The sequence below is a fragment of the Mus caroli genome, chromosome 7, assembly GCF_900094665.2.
Source record: "Mus caroli chromosome 7, CAROLI_EIJ_v1.1, whole genome shotgun sequence".
Classification (NCBI taxonomy): domain Eukaryota; kingdom Metazoa; phylum Chordata; class Mammalia; order Rodentia; family Muridae; genus Mus; species Mus caroli.
In genome coordinates, this window is record NC_034576.1 from 24,829,113 (window position 1) to 24,848,597 (window position 19,485).

General features: G+C 53.1%; 3 protein-coding genes across 4 annotated transcripts in view; 2 read left to right on the forward strand and 1 right to left on the reverse strand.

Moving 5' to 3' along the window:
- The first annotated feature begins 3,290 nt into the window (after positions 1-3,290).
- On the forward strand, positions 3,291-9,442 carry Dmac2 (distal membrane arm assembly complex 2). Of its 2 annotated transcripts, none has more exons than XM_021168515.2 (6): positions 3,291-3,339; positions 4,752-4,948; positions 6,215-6,295; positions 7,693-7,832; positions 7,921-8,083; positions 8,609-9,442. In XM_021168515.2, exons 1-6 carry the CDS (start codon positions 3,322-3,324, stop codon positions 8,784-8,786), a joined length of 777 nt encoding a protein of 258 aa, XP_021024174.1. In that variant the 5' UTR covers positions 3,291-3,321; the 3' UTR covers positions 8,787-9,442. The 2 variants fall into 2 exon arrangements, with proteins under 2 accessions (XP_021024174.1, XP_029335816.1); XM_029479956.1 differs by lacking the exon at positions 3,291-3,339 and adding an exon at positions 3,361-3,510.
- A 2,098-nt stretch (positions 9,443-11,540) lies between these two features.
- On the forward strand, positions 11,541-13,393 carry B3gnt8 (UDP-GlcNAc:betaGal beta-1,3-N-acetylglucosaminyltransferase 8). The gene is made up of 2 exons (XM_029479485.1): positions 11,541-11,644; positions 12,037-13,393. The coding sequence occupies exon 2, from the start codon at positions 12,069-12,071 to the stop codon at positions 13,233-13,235; it is 1,167 nt and encodes a 388-aa protein (XP_029335345.1). The 5' UTR covers positions 11,541-11,644; positions 12,037-12,068; the 3' UTR covers positions 13,236-13,393.
- Positions 13,394-13,820: 427 nt separating this feature from the next.
- Bckdha (branched chain keto acid dehydrogenase E1 subunit alpha) overlaps positions 13,821-19,485 on the reverse strand; it is a 29,953-nt gene continuing 24,288 nt past the window's right edge. Inside the window, exons 5-9 of the mRNA XM_021167667.2 lie at positions 17,137-17,298; positions 15,519-15,725; positions 15,227-15,368; positions 14,884-15,055; positions 13,821-14,318 (exon numbers count right to left, since the gene is read on the reverse strand). Coding sequence (XP_021023326.1) covers positions 14,148-14,318; positions 14,884-15,055; positions 15,227-15,368; positions 15,519-15,725; positions 17,137-17,298 — 854 coding nt within the window. The 3' untranslated portion in view covers positions 13,821-14,147. The remainder of the gene's footprint in view (positions 14,319-14,883; positions 15,056-15,226; positions 15,369-15,518; positions 15,726-17,136; positions 17,299-19,485) is intronic.

Genomic DNA, 19,485 nt, shown 5'->3' on the forward strand with positions numbered 1-19,485 from the left:
TCTCTCTCTCTCTCTCTCTCTCTCTCTCTCTCTCTCTCTCTCTCTCTTTCTTTCTTTTTTTTTTTCTGAAGTCCAACCTCCATGATCTCACAGGGTTCAAAGATAGCCTTGAGCAGAGGTCCAGCTTCATCCCGTTGCCCCTCAGGCTGACACCCCCACACCCCACACTCCTGCTTAGGGTACATGGTGCTTGGTGCTCAGTACCTGTAGGGGCTGAGCTGTCTTCCTTCCTAGGCCCTCCCTGTTGTCAGTCTTCCTCAGCCTCTTTAGTGGACTTTGGTCAGCCCCAACCTGGTCCTTGTCTGTCCCCTGCTGGGGCTTTGCCACCAGTGTGCCTGAAGAGCCTCTGTATGGAAGCTGTAGGCTACCATACAGAAGCTAGTTCTGCTAGCCGCGGACTTGGCAGCATTGTATCCTTGTAGAGCAGTCAGGACTGGGAAGTGCTTGGGTCTTGCTAGGTTATGCCAGTGGCTCAGGGTCCAGGCTTAGACCTCAGCTGCCCACCCTCCTGAGCCCAGACTCCAATTCTGCAAGGCTCCATATCTTGCCGTCTGTGTGGTAAGCACAGGACTCCCACTTTGGACTCACCCCAGTAAACCCATTTTCTGTTGATGTGGATACAAGTCACCATAAGCTGGGTGTCTTAAAGCAATGCACAGGGTTTGCAGAGACGCATCAGAGGTTAAAGGTGCTTGCTACCAAGACTAATAATCCGAGTTCAAGCCCCAGGACCCACAGGATGAAAGGAGAAAACTTACTCTTATAAGTTGTCCTCTGACCTACACACACACACACACACACATACACTTCAATCCCTAGCACTGGGCTTGGCTGCTTCTAGAAACTCTGGGATAGAATCCACACTCTCCTCTCCTGAGCTTCTGGAAGCTTCCTGCTTTCCTGTGTCACTCCAAACTGTTGCGTCCGGCATCCTGACTCCTGTTGACTCCACTGGCCATCCTTCTGAGGAGACCCATCTGATTCATCACCCGGTCACCTATGATAACACCCCCATCTCAAGGTCCTTAAACTGGCCAGCAGGTGTTGTCACATGCCTTTAATCCCAGCACTGGGGAGGCAGAGAGGCAGGTGGATCTCTGAGTTCAAGGCCAGCCTCGTCTATGGAATGAATTCCAGGATAGCCAGAGCTACACAGAAATACCCTGTCTTGAACCCTTCCTGAAAAAAAAAAAAAAGGAGCCTTAAGCTGGGCCTTGAGGTCACATCTATGATCCCAGCTCTGAGGAGGCTGAAGCAGGAGGTTTACAACTTCCAAGCCAGCTTGAACTATAAAGCAATATAGGAAAGGGGTGGGGCTCAGAGCGGAGGGGAGGAGAAGGTAGAGGCTTCTTAAAGTAATAGAATGTGGTGGTTTGAAGGAAAATGTCCCCCATAGGCTCAGAAAGTTGGGTGGTTGGTGGTGGGCTGGGGAGGTTTAGGGGGACCCTCAGTGGAAGAAGGACCTCATTGGAGGTGAGCTTTGGGAGTTTAAGGCCCAGCCATTTCAGTCTGCTTTCTCTGCCCCTGGCTTCAGCTGAAGATGTAAGCTCTCAGCTTCTTGTTCCTGACACCATCCCTGCTGTTTGCTACGATTTGTGCCCACTATGATGGCCACTTAGCCCTCTGGAACTGCAGCCAAAAACAACCTCCCTTCTGTAGGTTGCCTTGAGTCACAGCATTTTATCACAGCAACAGGAAAGTAACAGCTACATACAGACTCTAAGGATTGATTACAGGCCAAGGATATCTGTGGTTGGGGGCTGTTCGGTCTCGACACACCCACCGCTCCCTGCTTCTCCATTTCCATGAGTGGCCCCTTTTGTTTTCTCAGGCTTTTGTCTGTAGCAGCCCTCACCTCGGCCACCCACCCCTCATTGATCATTCGCCTCTACTATGCAGTAGTCGCTTTGCTGGTCTCAAGGCCACCTCTGTCCTCTCGGAATCATCCTTCATGTAGCATGTTACATTTGCAACAAGTCAATCAGACTTTGAAAGTCCTCTCTACCACTGCCCAACTCTGGTCACGTCTCCACCTCTCTGCAAGCTGGCAAAGACCTCAGGCCTTTTGTACTGGCTGTTACCTCTGCCTGAACACCTTTATCTAAGCCTTGGGGTAGGTGACTCTCCTGTCACTCATTGCAGTTAAATGCACCTACTCTACAGACCTTCACTGCTGCCCTGTACCCCACCACACCCTAATATATTGCCCATTTTTACCTACTTTTTTTTTTTATCAAACACTAGCTTTAATTTTGTATTCATTTCTTACCTATTGCTTTTCTACCTAGAATGATGACTACCTAAGAAAAGGGCTGTCAGTGCGACCCCAGCACCCACTGTGAGTACTCAGTAAACATGAATGAATGAATGAATGAATGAAGAGAATCCACCAAGAGTTCACACTGAGGGCTGTGGATGTGGCTCAGTTGGTAAAGAGCTAGCCTAGCATGAAGGAGGTCTGAGGTTTAGTCCCCAGTACCTCATAAACTTCTGTCCACAGAACACGTGTGCCTGCACTCATATACATAAAACACATACATACATTAATGATAAATATAAGCTTTTAATTGAAAAAAAGTTCATGGCAAATATACCATACATGAGAGACTCCATGTAAAAGTAATAACTCTCTTAATAAGTATAGATGTGAACTCCAAACTAAAGACAGTCTCTTATACTCAAGTCTAAGCTGCCTCTACCTCGTCGCTGAGGAGAGAAGTCTTAAGAGCACTGACTACTCCTTCAGAAGACCTGGGTTCAATTCCCAGCACACACACACATGGGGGCTGCCAACTCCAATTCCAGGGATCCAGCGTCCTCTTCTGGCCTCCAAGGCATTGAACACACGTGGTGCAGAGCTACATGCACACAAACACACACAGAGAAAATAAAATTTAAAAACCTAAAATTAGGGTAGCAAAGTAGCTCCGTGGGCAAAGGTGCTTGCTCTGCAAGCCAGTGGATCTCAGTTCGCTTCCTGGACCCAGATTCGGCTCATCTCTACACCTGCGCCGCGGAATGCCACGCGTGTATACGCACAAGAATAATAAAAAAACATAATCAGTCGTACTGGTTCTGTTGTAAAGAGATATCGGGTGTAAACTGAAAAACTAATGAACGCAGGAGAATTGCGACCGCACTCGGGGGTGGGGTGGAGTGGGGAGGAGTAGATCCCTTACAGGAAAGACCGCCTCCTCCGCACGCGCGCCTTTAAAAGGCGGGCTAAAACAGAAGGGGCGTGGCCACAAGCGTGGTCCTTGGTGTTTGAACCACGTGTTAGGAGGGAACGTCCCGCCTCTTCTGTTTACGTTACCTGGCAAGATGGCGGCGCCCAGAGCGGTAGGTGACCGCGGCGCCCGCGTCCCGGAACTGTGGTTCACTTTGCAGCTCGGTTCTCGAGACCTCTCTCAGCCTCCTGGGCAACAGAAGCCTGCGGGAACAGAGCGTCTCCTGCCGGACCTCGCCCGGGAGACGCCGTCTGGGGCTGCGGAGGGCCACAGAGAGTCTCGGGTCGATTGATAGAGAAACCAAGGGGATGAGGGTGGCCTAGCCAATCAGCGGAGTAGGACAGCTCTTCCTGGGGGGGGGAAAAGACGGGATAAGGGTTTGGAGGGGATGTAGAGCTAATGATGCTTTTGCGCGAAATTCCTGGGGAATTTAAGGATCTTGTAATCCCAGTATTTGGGAGATGGAGGCAGCGGGATCAGGAGTTCAAGGTTATCCTTTTGTGTATCAAGTTGGAGGGCAGGCAGGGCAACGTAAAATCCTGCCTGTAAATAAATAACTAAACCTTAATAGGAAACAAACAAAAATCAAAGAACAGGGTGTGCAGGCAGGAACCAGGAAGTTAACTTGGAGGTCCGAGGAAGAACCTGAGGGGGATTCCTAGAGCTTCGTGAACCTGGAGAATGTATTTAGTAGTAGAGTATTTTGTTGGTACTCATTGCCATGGGTTCCATTTCCAGCACTACCTGTAAAGGTGAAGGCTACGTGGACAGGATAGCAAAGAAATTAGCCATTTGGCAAAATCCTAGGGAGAACTGGGTAAAATTTGGGCTGGGGAAATGGTTCATTATTGAAGCACATGTGCTTGAGGCATGAAGGCCAGAGTTGGTATAAGCGGGGCATGTCTGCTCGCCAGGAATCCCAGCACTCTGGAGATAAAGACAGTTGTTTCCTCAAGCAAACCCACTGGCTGGGGTACCTGAGTTGGGGTGCTGCAGGTACAAGTGAGAGGCCCTGCTTTGATCTATAAAGCCAGGGGCAATTGAGGAAGACAGCTGGCCTCCATCTCTGGCCTCCATACATTTGAATGCACACTATGCACGTATTCCACCACCTCCACCCCAACCCCCAGAGTGAACTGGTGAGAAATGAAGGTATAATGGTAGTTTGGGAAAAAAAAAATAAGGACTTGGTGGGAAATTAGAAGAACCTGAGAAAACCAAGACTGTCTGCATTCAAGAATGAATTTATGGTTGGTTAAATGGAAGACTTTGGAGAAATGTTTTGAATCCCAAAGGTTAAGGATTGGGGACATAGACATTGCTGGGGATTGACCACGGTGCCTTATGAATATTAAACAGAGACTCTAGTCCTAAGCTACACCCCCAAATTAGGGCGGGAGTGTTATCAGAAGGATTTAAAAGACTCAGGAAGGACAGGCTGAGATTAAGGGTCATGCTGTAAGAGTTAGGGGTGGAACCCAGCTCCCTGCTCAACCTCAATGCTTTCCCTCTCCCCTTCTCCAGTTCCTGTACCTGGGTGCCCGAGAATGGAATGGGAGAGCCAGGCGCATCCATAGCATGAGTGAGTTGGTGACCCCGGACAGCAGTCGAAGGAAGAAAAGAACGCTGTTGCAGTTCCTCTCAGATCATTTCCAGGACATCCAGACTCTGAGAGAGTACTTGCTCCAGAAACAGATCTCCAAAGTCAACTGGGAGAATCGGTGAGAACCTATGGCTCACAAGACCCCAGGGAGACCCTGCTGGCCAGACCTCCCAGCCAGAGCCCCAGTTCCGCCGGGCTGTGGCTTCCACTGCCAGCATTACAAGCTCACGTCTTCATCGCTGGCCCATCCCTCCTCTAAGACTCATTATATAGGCACTTCCACCACCAGCTGTGCTTAGGGGTCAAGCTGGCCTCTCAGACATACTTAGCTACAACTCAGATCTGTCATGTCTCCCATTTAAAAGAAATCTTACTCTCAAGCTGTCTCCATCCACAGAGTAGGTGCCACTGGCCACCCAGTTGCTAAGGGTGAATTTTAAGGTGTTTTCTTTGGCTTCTCTGCCTTCACATCTAGTTTGTCAATGCTAGAGGATTCCCAGGGTCAGTCCCCAGGTTTCCAACACTTCACTGTGTGGCCTGCTTGCTCCGATACCTTTCATTTTAAGGTTAGTGTCTTAGCCACTGTCTTATTGCTGTGAGAAGACACCATGGCCAAGGCAGCTTTTAAAAGGAATCGTTTAAATGGCGGCTTGCCTACAGTTTCAGAAGGTTACATGGGCATCATGGTGGGAGATGGCCGCAAGCTGGCATGGCTGAGATCCCAGAAAGGAAAGTGTGAGACTGGGCCTGGCATGGTCCTTAAAAATCTCGAAGCCCCGACCCCAGTGACACACTTCCTCCAACAAAGCCACACCTGTTAATCTTCCCAAACAGTTCTACCAAGGGGGGAACCAAACACTCAAAGATGTGCCCACGGGAGCTGCTCAGATTCCTACCACTGCAGTCATTTATGATGTCAGCTTGGAAGCAACGTGTGCAGGGGGCAGGGAGGAGGGCTTTACTGCTGAGTGGAGCCATCTCTAGCCTCACCATTGTTTGTTTTGTTTTTGAGAGAGGCTGTCACATAGCTTGGGCCAGCTGGCCTCAGGCTCCTTTTACCCACTCCTGTGGGTGCAACACCTGGCCAAGAAGTGAGTTTTAACATCTCTAAATGAGTGTCCACAGTCAGGCTGCCTGATTTACCCTCATCTCAGAACTGGAACTCTGGGATTTACTTCTGTTACTTCCTGCTTTGTAGTTGAACAGGGGCAGAGACTATTGTCAGCTTTGGTCTCCACTGTGATCCCAATACATGGCACTTAATGGCACACAGATTTGCAGCCAGGCTAGTCTCTATTTGCTTGGTGCCCCGTGGTCTACCCCGAGACACAGTGGTACACAGTGAGACGTCCCAGGCTTCATCTCTGCTCTCATTTCTCTGCAGATCCTTCACTAACATCCAGGAGAAATATGGCCCGTATATCACAGGTGCTGTCTTCATCCTGAAGCAGGGAGGCGCAGTGAAGTATGGGAGCAGTGGGGGTGGGGGGTGAGGGTGGGGTGCGGGGTGGGGCAGAGTGCCTCTGCTGTCTGATGGCTGTGCAGTGGGGGCCTTGCTCCTAGACCTCAGTTCATCGTTTAGAAGGAGCTGGCTGGTACCCATAAAAACTGGACAATCCCTGGGGCTCTCTTGCTAACCTGGCCAGACTGGCAAGCTCCGAGTTCAGTGAGGGATGCTGTTTCAAAGCGTCGTGGGAAAGCAACTGATGGAGATGCCTAACCAACCACTGGCTTACATGCATGCACTTGAACACATGCACACAGACATGCAAATACATCCACACAAATACATTTTAAATCAACAGCCAGCCCTTTAGTCCCAATGCACTGGGGGCAGAGGCAGCTGGCTCCCTGTGAGTTCTAGGCCTGCCTTAAAATCCCCTCTTTAAATACATAATTAAAAAGTTATATATAGACAGACGTGGTGCCACACACCTTTAATCCCAGCACTCAGGAGGCAGAGGCAGTCAAATACCTGTGAGTTTGAGGCCACCCTGGTCTATAGAGCGAGTTCCAGGACAGCTAGGGCTACACAGAGAAACCCTGTCTGGCAAAAGCAAAAAGAAGTGATTTTCTGCTCCGTGGTGGTGTGTGCCTGTGATCCCAGGACGGGGAGACAGCTCAGGTGCTTCAGTGTCTCCTAGCTGGACATGATGATGTACGGTGTGCCTGTGCTCCTAGCTGCTTTGGAGGCAGAAGCAGAATTATAAACTCGGAGCTACATAACAAGGTCCAAGACCCTGTCTCAAAAGAGAAAGTCTTTATGCACCTTCTCCTTCCTTTCTTGTCACACACACATTTATTCAGTGTATGGGGGTGTGCTGCTGCTGCTGTATTGGAGGTCAGGGGACCCCCTTCTCTCTGTCTGCTCTTGGGGCCCCAGGCATTAGCTGGCTGTGAGCCTTGGCATCAGGCAGCTTCATCCACTCAGCCATCCCCCAGCCCCTTGGTTATTTTGTTTTCTTCTCTCTGGGAAAATACAGTTTCTGTTTACTCTTTCTACCTGGTTTGAACGCCTGTGTCAACATCCTTAGGATAAAATGTGCCTGAAAACTCCTGTCAGCAAGAACTCATACATGTAGCTCTTTCCTTTAGTGTGTGTTGTTGTGGGGAGTGTTGTTGGGGTCTTACTCTGAAGGCCAAGCTGGCCCTGAATTCCCAATGCTCCTGCCTCAGCCTCCCAAACATTTGGCTTTCAAGGCATGCAGATGTGTGCACCTCAGCCCCCAGCTCTGATGCTAAGCAATATCTGGGGCTTCTGGCATCCTGTGTGAAGGAGTATGAAAAATGCCATCTTGTCACTTGCCAGATGGCCACCCATGGGAAGCTGGGCAGTGACCCTCAGCCAACTCCTCATTCCAGGTTTCAGGACAAGGAGGAATGGATCCGGCCAAATAACCGTAGCCATTTCCTTGCCGAGCTTCAGAAGTTCCAGAAAGTGCCTGTGGAGGCTGTGGATGCCAGTGGCTGTGCCATCAACTACCAGGGCCTTAGTAACCTCTGTGAGTGGGCCGGAATGGGTGGGTTTCCCTTTGGCATTGGGCTCCCTCCAGAAAGGCCCCTGATGCTACCTGCCTTCTTACTCATCAGTGCCCCTGAAGGAGCTGCGGTCCCTGTCCCTGCGGCGCTGCCCCAACTTGGACGACTGGTGCCTCAGCCGCCTCTACCTACTGGCTGGCTCACTGCAGGAGCTCTCGCTGGCTGGATGCCCCAGAATCTCAGAACGGGGCCTTGCCTGCCTCCACCACCTCCAGTAAGATCTCTGCTCAGGCTGGCACAGGGCAGAGGCGGGAGGGGATCCTTGGTGCTACTAGCCATCTGCCTGAACCCTGATCGAGTGCCCGGGGTAGGTGAGCACAGCTGAGCATTCTGTCTTCAGGACTCCGTGACTCCCGGCTTTGCTGCCTTTATATACAGAAGAGAGTTTGTGTGTCACACTGTTGTGGGAGAGAAGCCAAAGAACCGTATTTATAGTTCGCAGTGAATTTCTCATACTCATAACTCTACAGCTAGCTATAGAGTTTTCCTGGAGAGCCAGGAGCATGGCTCAGTGGTATACAAGTTACCTAGAATCTCCCAGTGAGGGGCTGGGAACTTGGCCGAGCTACGGTGTTTGATTAGAATGTACCAGTAAGGGGTTAGGGCTGTGGGTCAGCAGTAGAATGCACTAATCCCTGGATCCCCTCCTTAGCAAGTGCACACTCAGACACACAGAATAAAAAGAGAACCCTTCACATACACACAGGTGCCACTCACCTCTGTCCTTCTTGCCCTTCAGGAACCTCCGCAGGCTGGACATCTCAGACCTCCCTGCCGTGTCCCACCCAGGTCTCACTCAGATCCTGGTGGAAGAGATGTTGCCCCACTGTGAGGTCCTTGGAGCTGACTGGGCCCAGAATCTGAAGCTGGAACCAGACAAGCAGCCTCTGGACACATCTAGCCCCCTCTCTTCCTAGCCTGTGGCCTAGCTCTTGAAGGGTCTTGTGGGCTCTGTGGAGAGTCTGAAGTCTTCTCACACTCTGGCTTCTGGTGTAGTTCATTCAGCACGGAGCAGCACGGGAAGATAAGAAGACTGAGTCAGGACTGACTTACTGCAGCCTGCAACTGGCAAACATCTGTTGCCTGGGCAGACAGCTACATGCGGCTCCACAGTTTCCCCCAAACTCTGCCCATACACATCAATAGGAACTGTGGCTGACATGAGACACTGCTGGCCTACAGGGACTAGAGACCAGCAGCACCCAAGCCCCATGGCATTACCCATTGATTTACTGATGAGCACCCTCAAATGTGGGAGTCCCAGTGTGTCTGCCCACCCCCACCCCCCATGGAGATGAGTGTTTGAGAAAATATTCTCTTCATCTGGCACAACCGCCGGAGAGAATCCAAAGTAAAGAGACCTGTGCGGGGACTTTAGAGTGTAGCAGGGATTCCCTGTGCTACAGGGCGGCACTTCCCCAGCACCCAGGCTGTTGGGTGGCCAGCAGCTTCCCCTGGCACTCCTGTCAACTGTGATTGATCCTGGCACCCATGTTACCGGTGGCTCTGTCATGACTCCAATACACTGTGGAAATGTGTGCTTCTTTATATTAAACTTCTGCTGTTCACATTACCCTGTGGCCTTTCCTCCCAGCTGGATCCAGATGGCACCAAGTGCCAAGTTCTGGAGAGAAAAGATTCAAGATGGATTTGGGAGTGCTGGGTCTTCGAACATGAGCATAGCAGTAAGTTCCTTGCTGAAAAAATAACAGGATGCCATAAATCCTGTCATGCAGGGTATCCCGATGACCTGTGGTGGGAGTGCAGTGTGTGCCCACAGCTGCTGTGCCGACAGAGATGCGTGGGTGCTGGGATTTGGGGGAGTCCCCTTGAGTGCTCAGAGCTCCCACGGTAGCCCCAGAAGCTCAGTCATGGGATGGACGCAGCCTCATCATCAGGCTTTCATCCCTGTCCCCACCCCCACCTAGGCTCTTTTGCCAATACCAAGGAACCACCAGAACCATCTGGTGATGACCTCACCTGGGCCCTGGCTCTGAAACGAATGTCCATTATTAAAGATTTATTTAATGTTCATGTGTGTTGGATGTAAGTGCATCACATTGCATACAGTGCCCAGAGTAGCCAGAAGGTGGCGCTGGATTCCCCTGGAAGGTGGTTATGAGCTGTAGGTTCTGGGAATCAAACCTAGGACCTCTGCAAGAGGAAAAATTGCCTTTAACCACTGAGCTATCTCTCCAGCCCCATGTGTCCATTATTCTTAAGATTCCAGAAAACACTCCGATTTGTCTACACAGCAAGCTCCAGGACAGCCAGAGCTACATAGTGTGAAATTCCATCTCAAATACATATATGCATACATACATGAATGTATAATACATACTCAAGAGTGTCCTGTATTGCTAACAAATCCATAAAACCTAGGATCAAAACCACTTGCTCCAGAGCGTGGAGAGAGAAGGGCCTGCTGGGCTCCAGCTGATAAGAACAAGATGCACAAGGCTACCAATCCTAACCAGGGCTTTCTCCCTAGTTAGCTGGCTTCCTGGGAGACTGCAAGGCCCCAGGAGGCGGGTATCAGTCACAGAGACTTCAGTGCCCTGAGGGAGAAGAGCCAGTAGCGCTCAGAGGCCTTGACGAGCCTCTCCCAAGGCCCTAGGCTAGGCTGGGCTTGGCTCGGCCTGGCCCTTGGCTACCTTCCTCACCCTAGCCCGTACTTATTCCATTAACATTCACCATTTCCTCCCCACTCTCTTCCTTCATCTGTTCCCACGGGCTCCATTATTCAAACTTGGAGGGAGGACATCAGGGCTGGAAAGATAACTGACTCTGAGCGCTGGTACACTGAGTTCCTTTTATATCTGGACAGTTCTCCAAACCAGGTAGGCTGCAAAGGGTCAACCGGGGTGGGGTGCAGGCTTCCTCCCAACCTAGGTCCCTGGAGTTATGGGAAGGCCGTACCTGCTGGCCTCCCAAGACTGCTGGCAAAGACTCAACAGCAGAGGCCCTAGAGCTGGGATGTAAACAGTCAAACACCCTCTTGCCCCAGGGGTGGGGCATAAAGCCCAGAGCATCACAGGGCGGGCCCCTCCCAGCTGGATGGAGGTGGTAGGAAGGCTGGTGGCTCAGGCACTAGTTGGAGGAGGTGCAGGCCCCCAACTCGGGGGCTCTCAGTGCACCCCACTTCATCGCTTTCTACTGTGCTCCCATGCCCCGCCCCCGCCTCCCCGCTCACCCTGGTCCTCCCTTTCCTCTCTAGGTCCTCCTAGTTCCCTGGTTAGGCTCTATTCTGACCTCTTCCACCTGTGCGTCTTTCTCCTGCCTCCCCCTTTCTCTGTTCTTCTAGTTACCGGCCAAGGTCTCCCAGGTTTTTTGGGTTTTTTTTCTCCTCGATCCCTCCACCCGCTCGCGGCCCCTGCAAACTCACACACCCCCACACCACCCTGCTCGCAGCACAGTCACGACGCTTTCAGGCGGTGGCCTCGAACTAGCCCCTTGGCCTCTCTTCTCTTTGCTCGTTGGGACCTCCCTCGCAGGTCCGCGGCTTTGGCCACCCCTAAACCTTTCCCCCGCCGTCTCACCAGGAAACCAGCCCTAACTCGCCAGGGCGCGTCTCTCTGTCTGCCTCCCCTTCCCGGCCCCGCCCCGGCTCCTCCCGGCCCCAAGGGCCCTCCCGCCTCCTCCCCGCCCGCCCGCCCCTCCAGACTCGCAGCGCGGGCTGGGCCGGCAGCTTGAGGACGCACAGCTGCTGCGAGGAGGGAGTCCGGGCAGGGCTTGACCCGAGGACCCCCAGAGCTGGCGGAGGCTGGACCCGGAGGTACCTGGGGCCCCAGGCCCTGGGGTGGGGTTACTGGAGGAGGTAGGTAGGCTTCCAAGAAGGTAAAAAGGAGTTTCCCCGGGAAGCTGGGACTCCTGAAGAGACAGAGGAATGAGGGAAGGGGAGTAGGAAGAGCCGTTGGAGCGACGCTGCAAATAGATATAACACCTTGACTGCAGGAAAGGAAAGAATGGGGGGTCGAGGGGAGGCGGTGTTCAGTCTAGGATAACGTTAAGTTGGGTACTGTAGTTCAGTCTGCCTAGGGTCAGGGTCTCAGAAACCATTAACGGAACTGGGTAAGACCTAGGCTGCTTGCCTGGGCTTCGCTGGGCCGTCTTTGGAGATCCACCCTGCACCCTAAAGACTTCTGTGGCTCCTTGTGACTCTTGCAGCCCCACTGGTGGCCCTTTCCCTGGGCCGGGTCATGCGTTGCCGCAAGTGCCAGCTCTGCCTGTCAGCACTGCTCACACTCCTGGGCCTCAAAGTATACATCGAGTGGACATCCGAGTCCTGGCTTAAAAAGGCTGAACCCCGGGGTGCTCTGCCCAGTCCCACACCACCCAATGCTGAGCCCACTCTGCCCACCAACCTCTCAGCACGCCTGGGTCAGACTGGCCCACTGTCCTCTGCTTACTGGAACCAGCAGCAGCGGCAGCTGGGAGTCCTGCCCAGTACGGACTGTCAGACTTGGGGGACTGTTGCTGCCTCGGAGATCTTGGACTTCATCATGTACCCCCAGGAGCTTCGGCGCTTCTTGCTGTCGGCAGCCTGTAGGAGCTTCCCACTATGGCTGCCTGCAGAAGGCAGCCCTGTGGCCAGCTGCTCTGATAAGGATGTACCCTACTTGCTACTGGCTGTCAAATCAGAACCAGGACACTTTGCAGCACGGCAGGCTGTGAGGGAGACCTGGGGCAGCCCAGTTGCTGGGACCCGGTTGCTCTTCCTGCTGGGGTCCCCCCTAGGAATGGGGGGGCCTGACTTAAGATCACTGGTGACGTGGGAAAGCCGGCGCTATGGTGACCTACTGCTCTGGGACTTCCTGGATGTTCCCTACAACCGGACACTCAAAGACCTGCTGCTGCTGACCTGGCTGAGCCACCACTGCCCCGATGTCAATTTTGTCCTGCAGGTTCAGGATGACGCCTTTGTGCACATCCCAGCCCTGCTGGAGCACCTGCAGACTCTGCCACCCACCTGGGCCCGCAGCCTATACCTGGGTGAAATCTTCACCCAGGCCAAACCGCTCCGCAAGCCTGGAGGACCCTTCTATGTGCCGAAGACCTTCTTTGAAGGTGACTACCCAGCCTATGCGAGTGGAGGTGGCTATGTCATCTCAGGACGCCTGGCACCCTGGCTGCTGCAGGCGGCAGCTCGCGTGGCACCCTTCCCCTTTGATGATGTCTACACTGGCTTCTGCTTCCGTGCCCTGGGCTTAGCACCCCGTGCCCATCCAGGCTTCCTCACAGCCTGGCCAGCAGAACGTACCAGGGACCCCTGCGCCGTGCGAGGCCTGCTCCTGGTGCATCCAGTCAGCCCCCAGGACACCATTTGGCTCTGGAGACATCTGTGGGTCCCAGAGCTCCAGTGCTGATCCTCAGAGACAAGCTGGGGTTGGGGTGGGGGTGCTGACCTGGCCTGAGTCTCTCCTAAACCCTTCCTAACCAAGGTGGCAGACTATGTTTATCTACTTATGGTTTTGAAAAATGTGTCCTTCCTACTCCAAGGCCAGGAGCTATTTCTTCCGTGGGACCCCTGCAGGGAAGGCAGATGCTGCTGCCCCTCTACCCTCACCCAGCCTAGCCTGGCAGGTTCCAGGGGGCATCCTGGACACTTCATTGGACATCATGCATCTACCAGGTCATGGAGGGCTCTCTCTGGAGGGGCCACATGCCAAGGCTGCCCTCTAGCCTAGGAACATTTATAGAAGTAGATATTTCCAAGTCTTTCTGCCTAAGAAGCCAGGATGTCCCCAAAGGCTGGTGTGGTGCTATATATATACTCTATAGTCCCAGAACTAGAAGCTAAAGCAATATCACAAGTCCCGGGAAGTTACTGTGTAGATACACAAACACACAACAGCACTCCAAACCAAATCAGCCATGCTGGGCTCTCTCCTCCCCTCCACATACACACCCCAGCCCCCAAACTTGAGGAAACAGAGACAGAGGAAGCAGAGTCAAAGGCAGAGCTGTGGTTTACTTACTCTGCCAAGCAGCTATTTCTCTGGGCAAGCCCAGGGCCACCCTGCCCAGAGGGTCTTCCCTGGCCCTGGTCCCTTCCCATCCCTAAAAGGCACTGTAACAGGTGAAGGGAGTGATGGAGCCGCAGCAATGGCTGCAAACATGGTGCCCCAGTGAAGTAGCCTGGGGGAGCAGGAACAGGAGCAGAAGTCACCCCATGACAGGCTGGAATGCCACCCTGGCTGCTCAGCATGTTCGCACTGCTGACTAGCACAGGGGGTAGCATCCACTCAGAGCAGGACCCCCTCGTGCTGGCTAGGGCCTCACTTGTCAAAGTGGTCCAGGGGGTAGTGCTCCCCGTAAGTCTGCAGGTGCCGTGCCAGCGACTCCTGCTGCCTGCGGAGCTGGGCGGGCATCTCCTGGTACACATCGGAGAAGAGGAGGCTTGGGTTCGGCTTTAGCTTCCGCTCAGCCTGCTCAAAGGCTTCCATGACCTGGGAGACATGAGGGCGTAAGTGGCTGTCCCCTTCACCCTGCCCTCTTCCAACCACAAGCCACAGCCCAGCCTCACCCCTCTGAGGCCTCAGACTGGTGTTAATAAACATTCCAGATCCTAGCCTGCAGGGACCTGGCCCTGCACTGTCAGCTCAACTCTGCAATGGAGGGAACAGGAGTGGAGGGCAGGATGCAGAGAAAGGAAAGGATTCCTCAGGGTGACAGAGTCAGAGCTGAGCGAGTGACCACGGTGCTGCAGCCTGAGGCCAGACCAGGCCTGTTCTAAGTGCACAGAGGGTGACATTAGCTCCAGCCCAGGTAGGACACACCACTTTACATGGACTGAGTTATGAAGTAGATACCCCAGGAACATGACTTGCCTGGGTTCCACTGTAAGAGTCACTGAGGCCATATGGTCCAGGTGGCTTAGCTCTATGAGCCACGCATGAGGACAAGGCTTGTCTGGGTCAGTGTGAATACCCAGGTCCCATATTCCTGTTCTCCCAGAGATCTCGCTGTGCAGAAGCCAGCAGGGCACACCCTGGGGCTCCAATAGGCCCTCACCTTCTTTCGTGACTGCTTCCGCCAGGCCTTCTCCTGTTCCTCATCCCACCAACCCTGGTTCAGCAGGTACTGCCTCAGCCTCGAGATTGGGTGGTCCTGCTTGTCCCAGTAATTGACCTCGTCCACCGAACGGTACGCCGAGCTGTCGTCACTGGTGCTGTGGTGGCCAATCCTGCTCAGGGGAGGAGTTGTGGATCAGCCGGGGGGCGGGGTGTCAGAAAAGGACACAGGAGTGATGTGGTACAAGGAAGGGAGTGCGCGTGGGGCGACCAGGCCACAGGTGGGGGGTGCTGACAGAGCTCGTCAGACCTGTGAGCTGCAGGGATGGAAGGGAGACAGGCACCTGTAGGTCATGGCCTCAATGAGGAAGGGCTGGTTCTCAGCCACAGCCCGACGTCGGGCCTCCTTAGTGGCGTTGTACACAGCAAACACATCGTTGCCGTCCACACGGATTGACATGATGCCATACCCAGGGCCCCGAGCGGCTGCAGGACAGAGAGGATGCCAGTCAGGGAAGAGAAGAAAGGGGAAGAGGAGAGTGAAGGGTGTGCTCTGCTCATTGCCCTCTGTGCCCTCACTGTCAGACACCATCAGGGAGAGAACAGGAAGGAGGGCAGTGAGAGAAGGGCCCTTACCTATGCCATCCCCACGGTACTGCTCAGAGGTTGGTGTGGAGATGGCATAGCCATTGTTCCGGCAGAAGAAGATGATGGGACACTCCAGGGTGGCAGCGAAATTGAAACCGGCGTGGGCATCCCCTTCACTGGCTGCCCCCTCACCAAAATAACAGATCACAATCCGGTTGGCATTGGCCCGCTTGGCAGCATAGGCTGCCCCTACCGCTGCACAGGGACACAGATGAGAGAGTGTGAGTAGGAATAACCCTGCCCCTCCCTCCCTCTCTCTGTCTCTGTTTCTCTCACACACACACACACACACATACACACACACACACACACACACACCACACGCGTGCGGACTCAGAAAGTTGTCTCCAGGTACCTAGGGTGTGACCCCTGACTCCTGTCTGTCACGCTTACATGTACACCAGCCACCTTCAGAGGACAGCCAAATCTGGACCTTCCACACCAGGGCCAAGCCGCAGCCAGGGGACTCTTAAGTGTGAGTCTGGCAGACTCCTTCCTAACTCTGGGCTCTTCAGGCCACTGTGGGCCAAGTCCTTGCAATAGGAAAGGCCACTAGGCCCCGAGTGCTCAGTACTCCCCACTCTTAGTCCCTTGGTCTAGTCACAACTAAACACACGATTGCCTCAAGGTGCCCACACAGCTCCCTTCCACACTACTTCCAGTCTGCCTTTCAATCACTTGTGATGCCCCTGCTACTGCCCCCTAGACATGGCTCTGTGCTGCCTTTCCTGTCACCTGCACGAAGCACTCCAGGTACCATCTCTTCACACTCTTCCCTGATGCTCTCCCCCAAGACAACATCAGTATCAACAGGGTTGACATTTTTTTGTCTTATTCAGAAAGCCTAGGGTGACACCTGGCATACATTTGCTGAATAAGGGACTCTGGTACACCATAATAAACAGCTCTGCTTCCCACATTCTCCCAGGAGGTCTGCAGACACACAAGCCACACAAGCCACACACCCAGACTGGTTCAACAGCAGGGCTACACCGAGACACACGCCTCCTATCAGATTCTGGGCCCAGGAGGCCATAAGAGAGCCAATCCTTGGTCTGTGTGCTGTGTGGGCACAGGCCCAGCACCCTGGTAGTCTCGGTAGCATGCGGGAGCCATCAGGCACCCCAGCTCTGGGAAGTCCACTTGAGGTCCAGCTCTGAGGTCAAAGCTAGCCAGGGCAGGGTAGAACGTGGTCTCTGCAGTCACAAGTACCCATGAGTAAGTTCCTGCCCTCCTCCCTACCTCAAGTCCCTAGTAAGTCACTTCCTTCTTCAGCTTCAATTTCCTGGTCTTTGCAACAGGGATAATTGTACATGCTAGGTCTATCCCCCAACCACCGACAGTGTCATTAGACAGTCTTGAGTATGGCAACAACACAATGCCTAACCATGGTGGCTTGGGCAGGAGGAGTCTGGGAAGTTCAGTAGGGTCATGATGACCCAAGGCTGCTTGATGAGGTGAGACACCACAGAGCCCTCCTCTGAGAGGTCCCTGTATACAGGCCAGGCTCTAATGGTTCTACTCAACTAGCAGGCAGGAGGCCTGGGCCCACAGAGAGCTAGGCCACAGGTATTGCATGCGTAAGGCTCAGAGTACAGGTCCTCACCCTGAGGGATCTGCGTGGCCAGTGGAGAGGAAATGGTGACGAAGTGTCGTTCCTTGCAGCCGTAGTGAACTGGCATCTGGCGTCCCTTGCCTGGATCATTCACGTTGCCGTAGCACTGGGACATGAACAGCTCCAGCGGGTAGTCCCGGTACATGAGCACACCTGGCAGGAGGAGGCAGCTGTGAGTGTGATGAGCAGTGCAGTGGGGAGGACCATCAGGCTAATGCTGTGGACCACCTGGGACCAGCTCCGTCCTCCCCAGGGCTTCTACCGAGAAGGCAGTAGCCAGGTCAGTATGGTAGGGCAGGCCTTTGAGCCCAGCACTTTGGAGGCTAAGGCAGGAGGACTGCAAGCCAGAAGTAAGCCAGGGCTACAGAGAAGATAATGTTTTCAATTAAAAGATTTATTAAGGGCTGGTGAGATGGCTCAGTGGGTAAGAGCACCCGACTGCTCTTCCAAAGGTCCAGAGTTCAAATCCCAGCAACCACATGGTGGCTCACAACCATCTGTAATGAGATCTGGCGCCCTCTTCTGGAGTGTCTGAAGACAGCTACAGTGTACTTACATATAATAAANAAANAAANCTTAAAAAAAAAAAAAAAAGATTTACTAAGACTGTAGAAGGTGGCGAACTCAGGGGGTCATAGGCCAGGCAGGTCCCATAGATATGACCTATCTCAGGAGAGACTTGTTTGACCAGATAATCCTTCGTGGTAACTCTCAGCAAGGGGAGAGTGGTTTATGTTAGCACCATCCCTGACACTCGTCTTTGAAGGGGTATAACTGAACTTCGTGTATGACAGGGCTGTCCTGCACAGGAAGTAGCAGCAAGGTCTTTATAAATATCTGATTTCAGCCTGCAGGGTACATGGTCAGTGCGAGAAGACGCACTAGACCATCACTCTACAAGTGGCTTTTCAGAAACTACTTGATAATTTCATCCATGAACATGAGATGTTTAAGTGACGCCCCCACCCCTCACCCTGATCCCCACCTCCAATCTTTTGGGAACACCCTCTGTTCTCCTCCAGACTTCATGTAGTTTTCTTTTTCTTCATTTTTTAATTAATAACTCACTGGCCAGGCATGGTGGCGCAAGCCTTTAATCCCAGCACCTGGGAGTCAGAGACAGATCTCAGAGAGTTTAAGGCCAGCCTGGTCTGCACTGTGAGCCACTAAGTCCCTGTGTGGCTGCCCCTGTGTTCACAGATACAGGGAGCCATCCAATGGCCTAAGGGCCACAACACTGAGGGAATGTGGCTCTCCTTCCCTTGGGGCTGTCAACACCCTCCTTTCCCTTCTTTTTTTAATAGCGCTAGACATGGAACCAAGGGCCTCAGGCAGGCGTGCCAGCAAATATTCTACCACTGATACAGCTCCAGCCCAAGGCCTTCTTCCCTTGAGAAACTGTGAGATTTGTGTCTTGAACTAATCCACCTCCACTTGTACCGACAGCAAAGTCCATATCTATTCACAGAAATAAAACCTTTTCTTCAAATAAAAGCCCTGGGGGAAGTCTCTAGGACACGCCTGAGACCTGTGCCAGAGCGAAGGAGGCCCCAAGGAGTCCATGAAGGTGACTCTAGCTGAGTCTCATAGCAGTAGAGGATATGGATTCTGAAGTGGACCCCCAGTGGAGGGATAAGCGCACAAACCCACCCACAAAACCTGACCCAAAATGTGTCATGCCTGCAAGATGTTCAGGGACAAAGATGGAGCAGAGACAGAGGATATGGCCAACCAATAACTGCCCCAAATTGAGTTGCATCCCTTGGGCAAGAACCAATCCCTGGAATTATTAATGGTGCTCTGCTATGTTTCCAGACAGGAGCATAGTCTGGCTGTCATCTGAAAGGCTCTACCTAGCAGCAGACTGAAACAGATGAAGACACCCACAGCCAAACATTAGATGGAGCTCAGGGAGTCTTGTGGAAGGGATCCGAAGAGGACAGGGACTCCACAGGAAGACCAACAGAGACAACTAATCTGGACACATGTTGCAGATGTGCAGCTTGGTCTTCTTGCAGGAACCCAAACAACTGGAGTCGGGGCTGACCCTGAATCTGTTGCCTGTCTGTGGATCCTGTTCCCCTAATTGGGCTGCCTTGTCTGGCCGTAGTGGGAGAGGATGTGGGATGATACCCTGGAGTGACCTCCCCCTTTTCAGAGATGAAGGGGAGGGGGAGAAGATTGTGAGGGGGGAAATGGGAGGAGGGGGGAAGCCTGATATTGGGATATAAAATGAATGAATGAATTAATGGGGGAAAAAGCCCTGCTGGATGGATGTTAGATCACCATCAAAGGCAAATTGCATCTATGTGCAAGTCAGAGGACTGGATGGGTCTGTGA

Excerpts from the sequence above, each read along its gene's own strand:
- Dmac2 (XM_021168515.2), top strand. Across the intron at positions 6,296-7,692 it reads AAGCAGGGAGGCGCAGTGAA|GTTTCAGGACAAGGAGGAAT; the intron begins GTATGGGAGCAG and ends TCCTCATTCCAG. Across the intron at positions 7,833-7,920 it reads CCAGGGCCTTAGTAACCTCT|TGCCCCTGAAGGAGCTGCGG; the intron begins GTGAGTGGGCCG and ends CTTACTCATCAG.
- B3gnt8 (XM_029479485.1), top strand. The coding sequence starts at position 12,069 with ATGCGTTGCCGCAAGTGCCAGCTCTGCCTGTCAGCACTGCTCACACTC.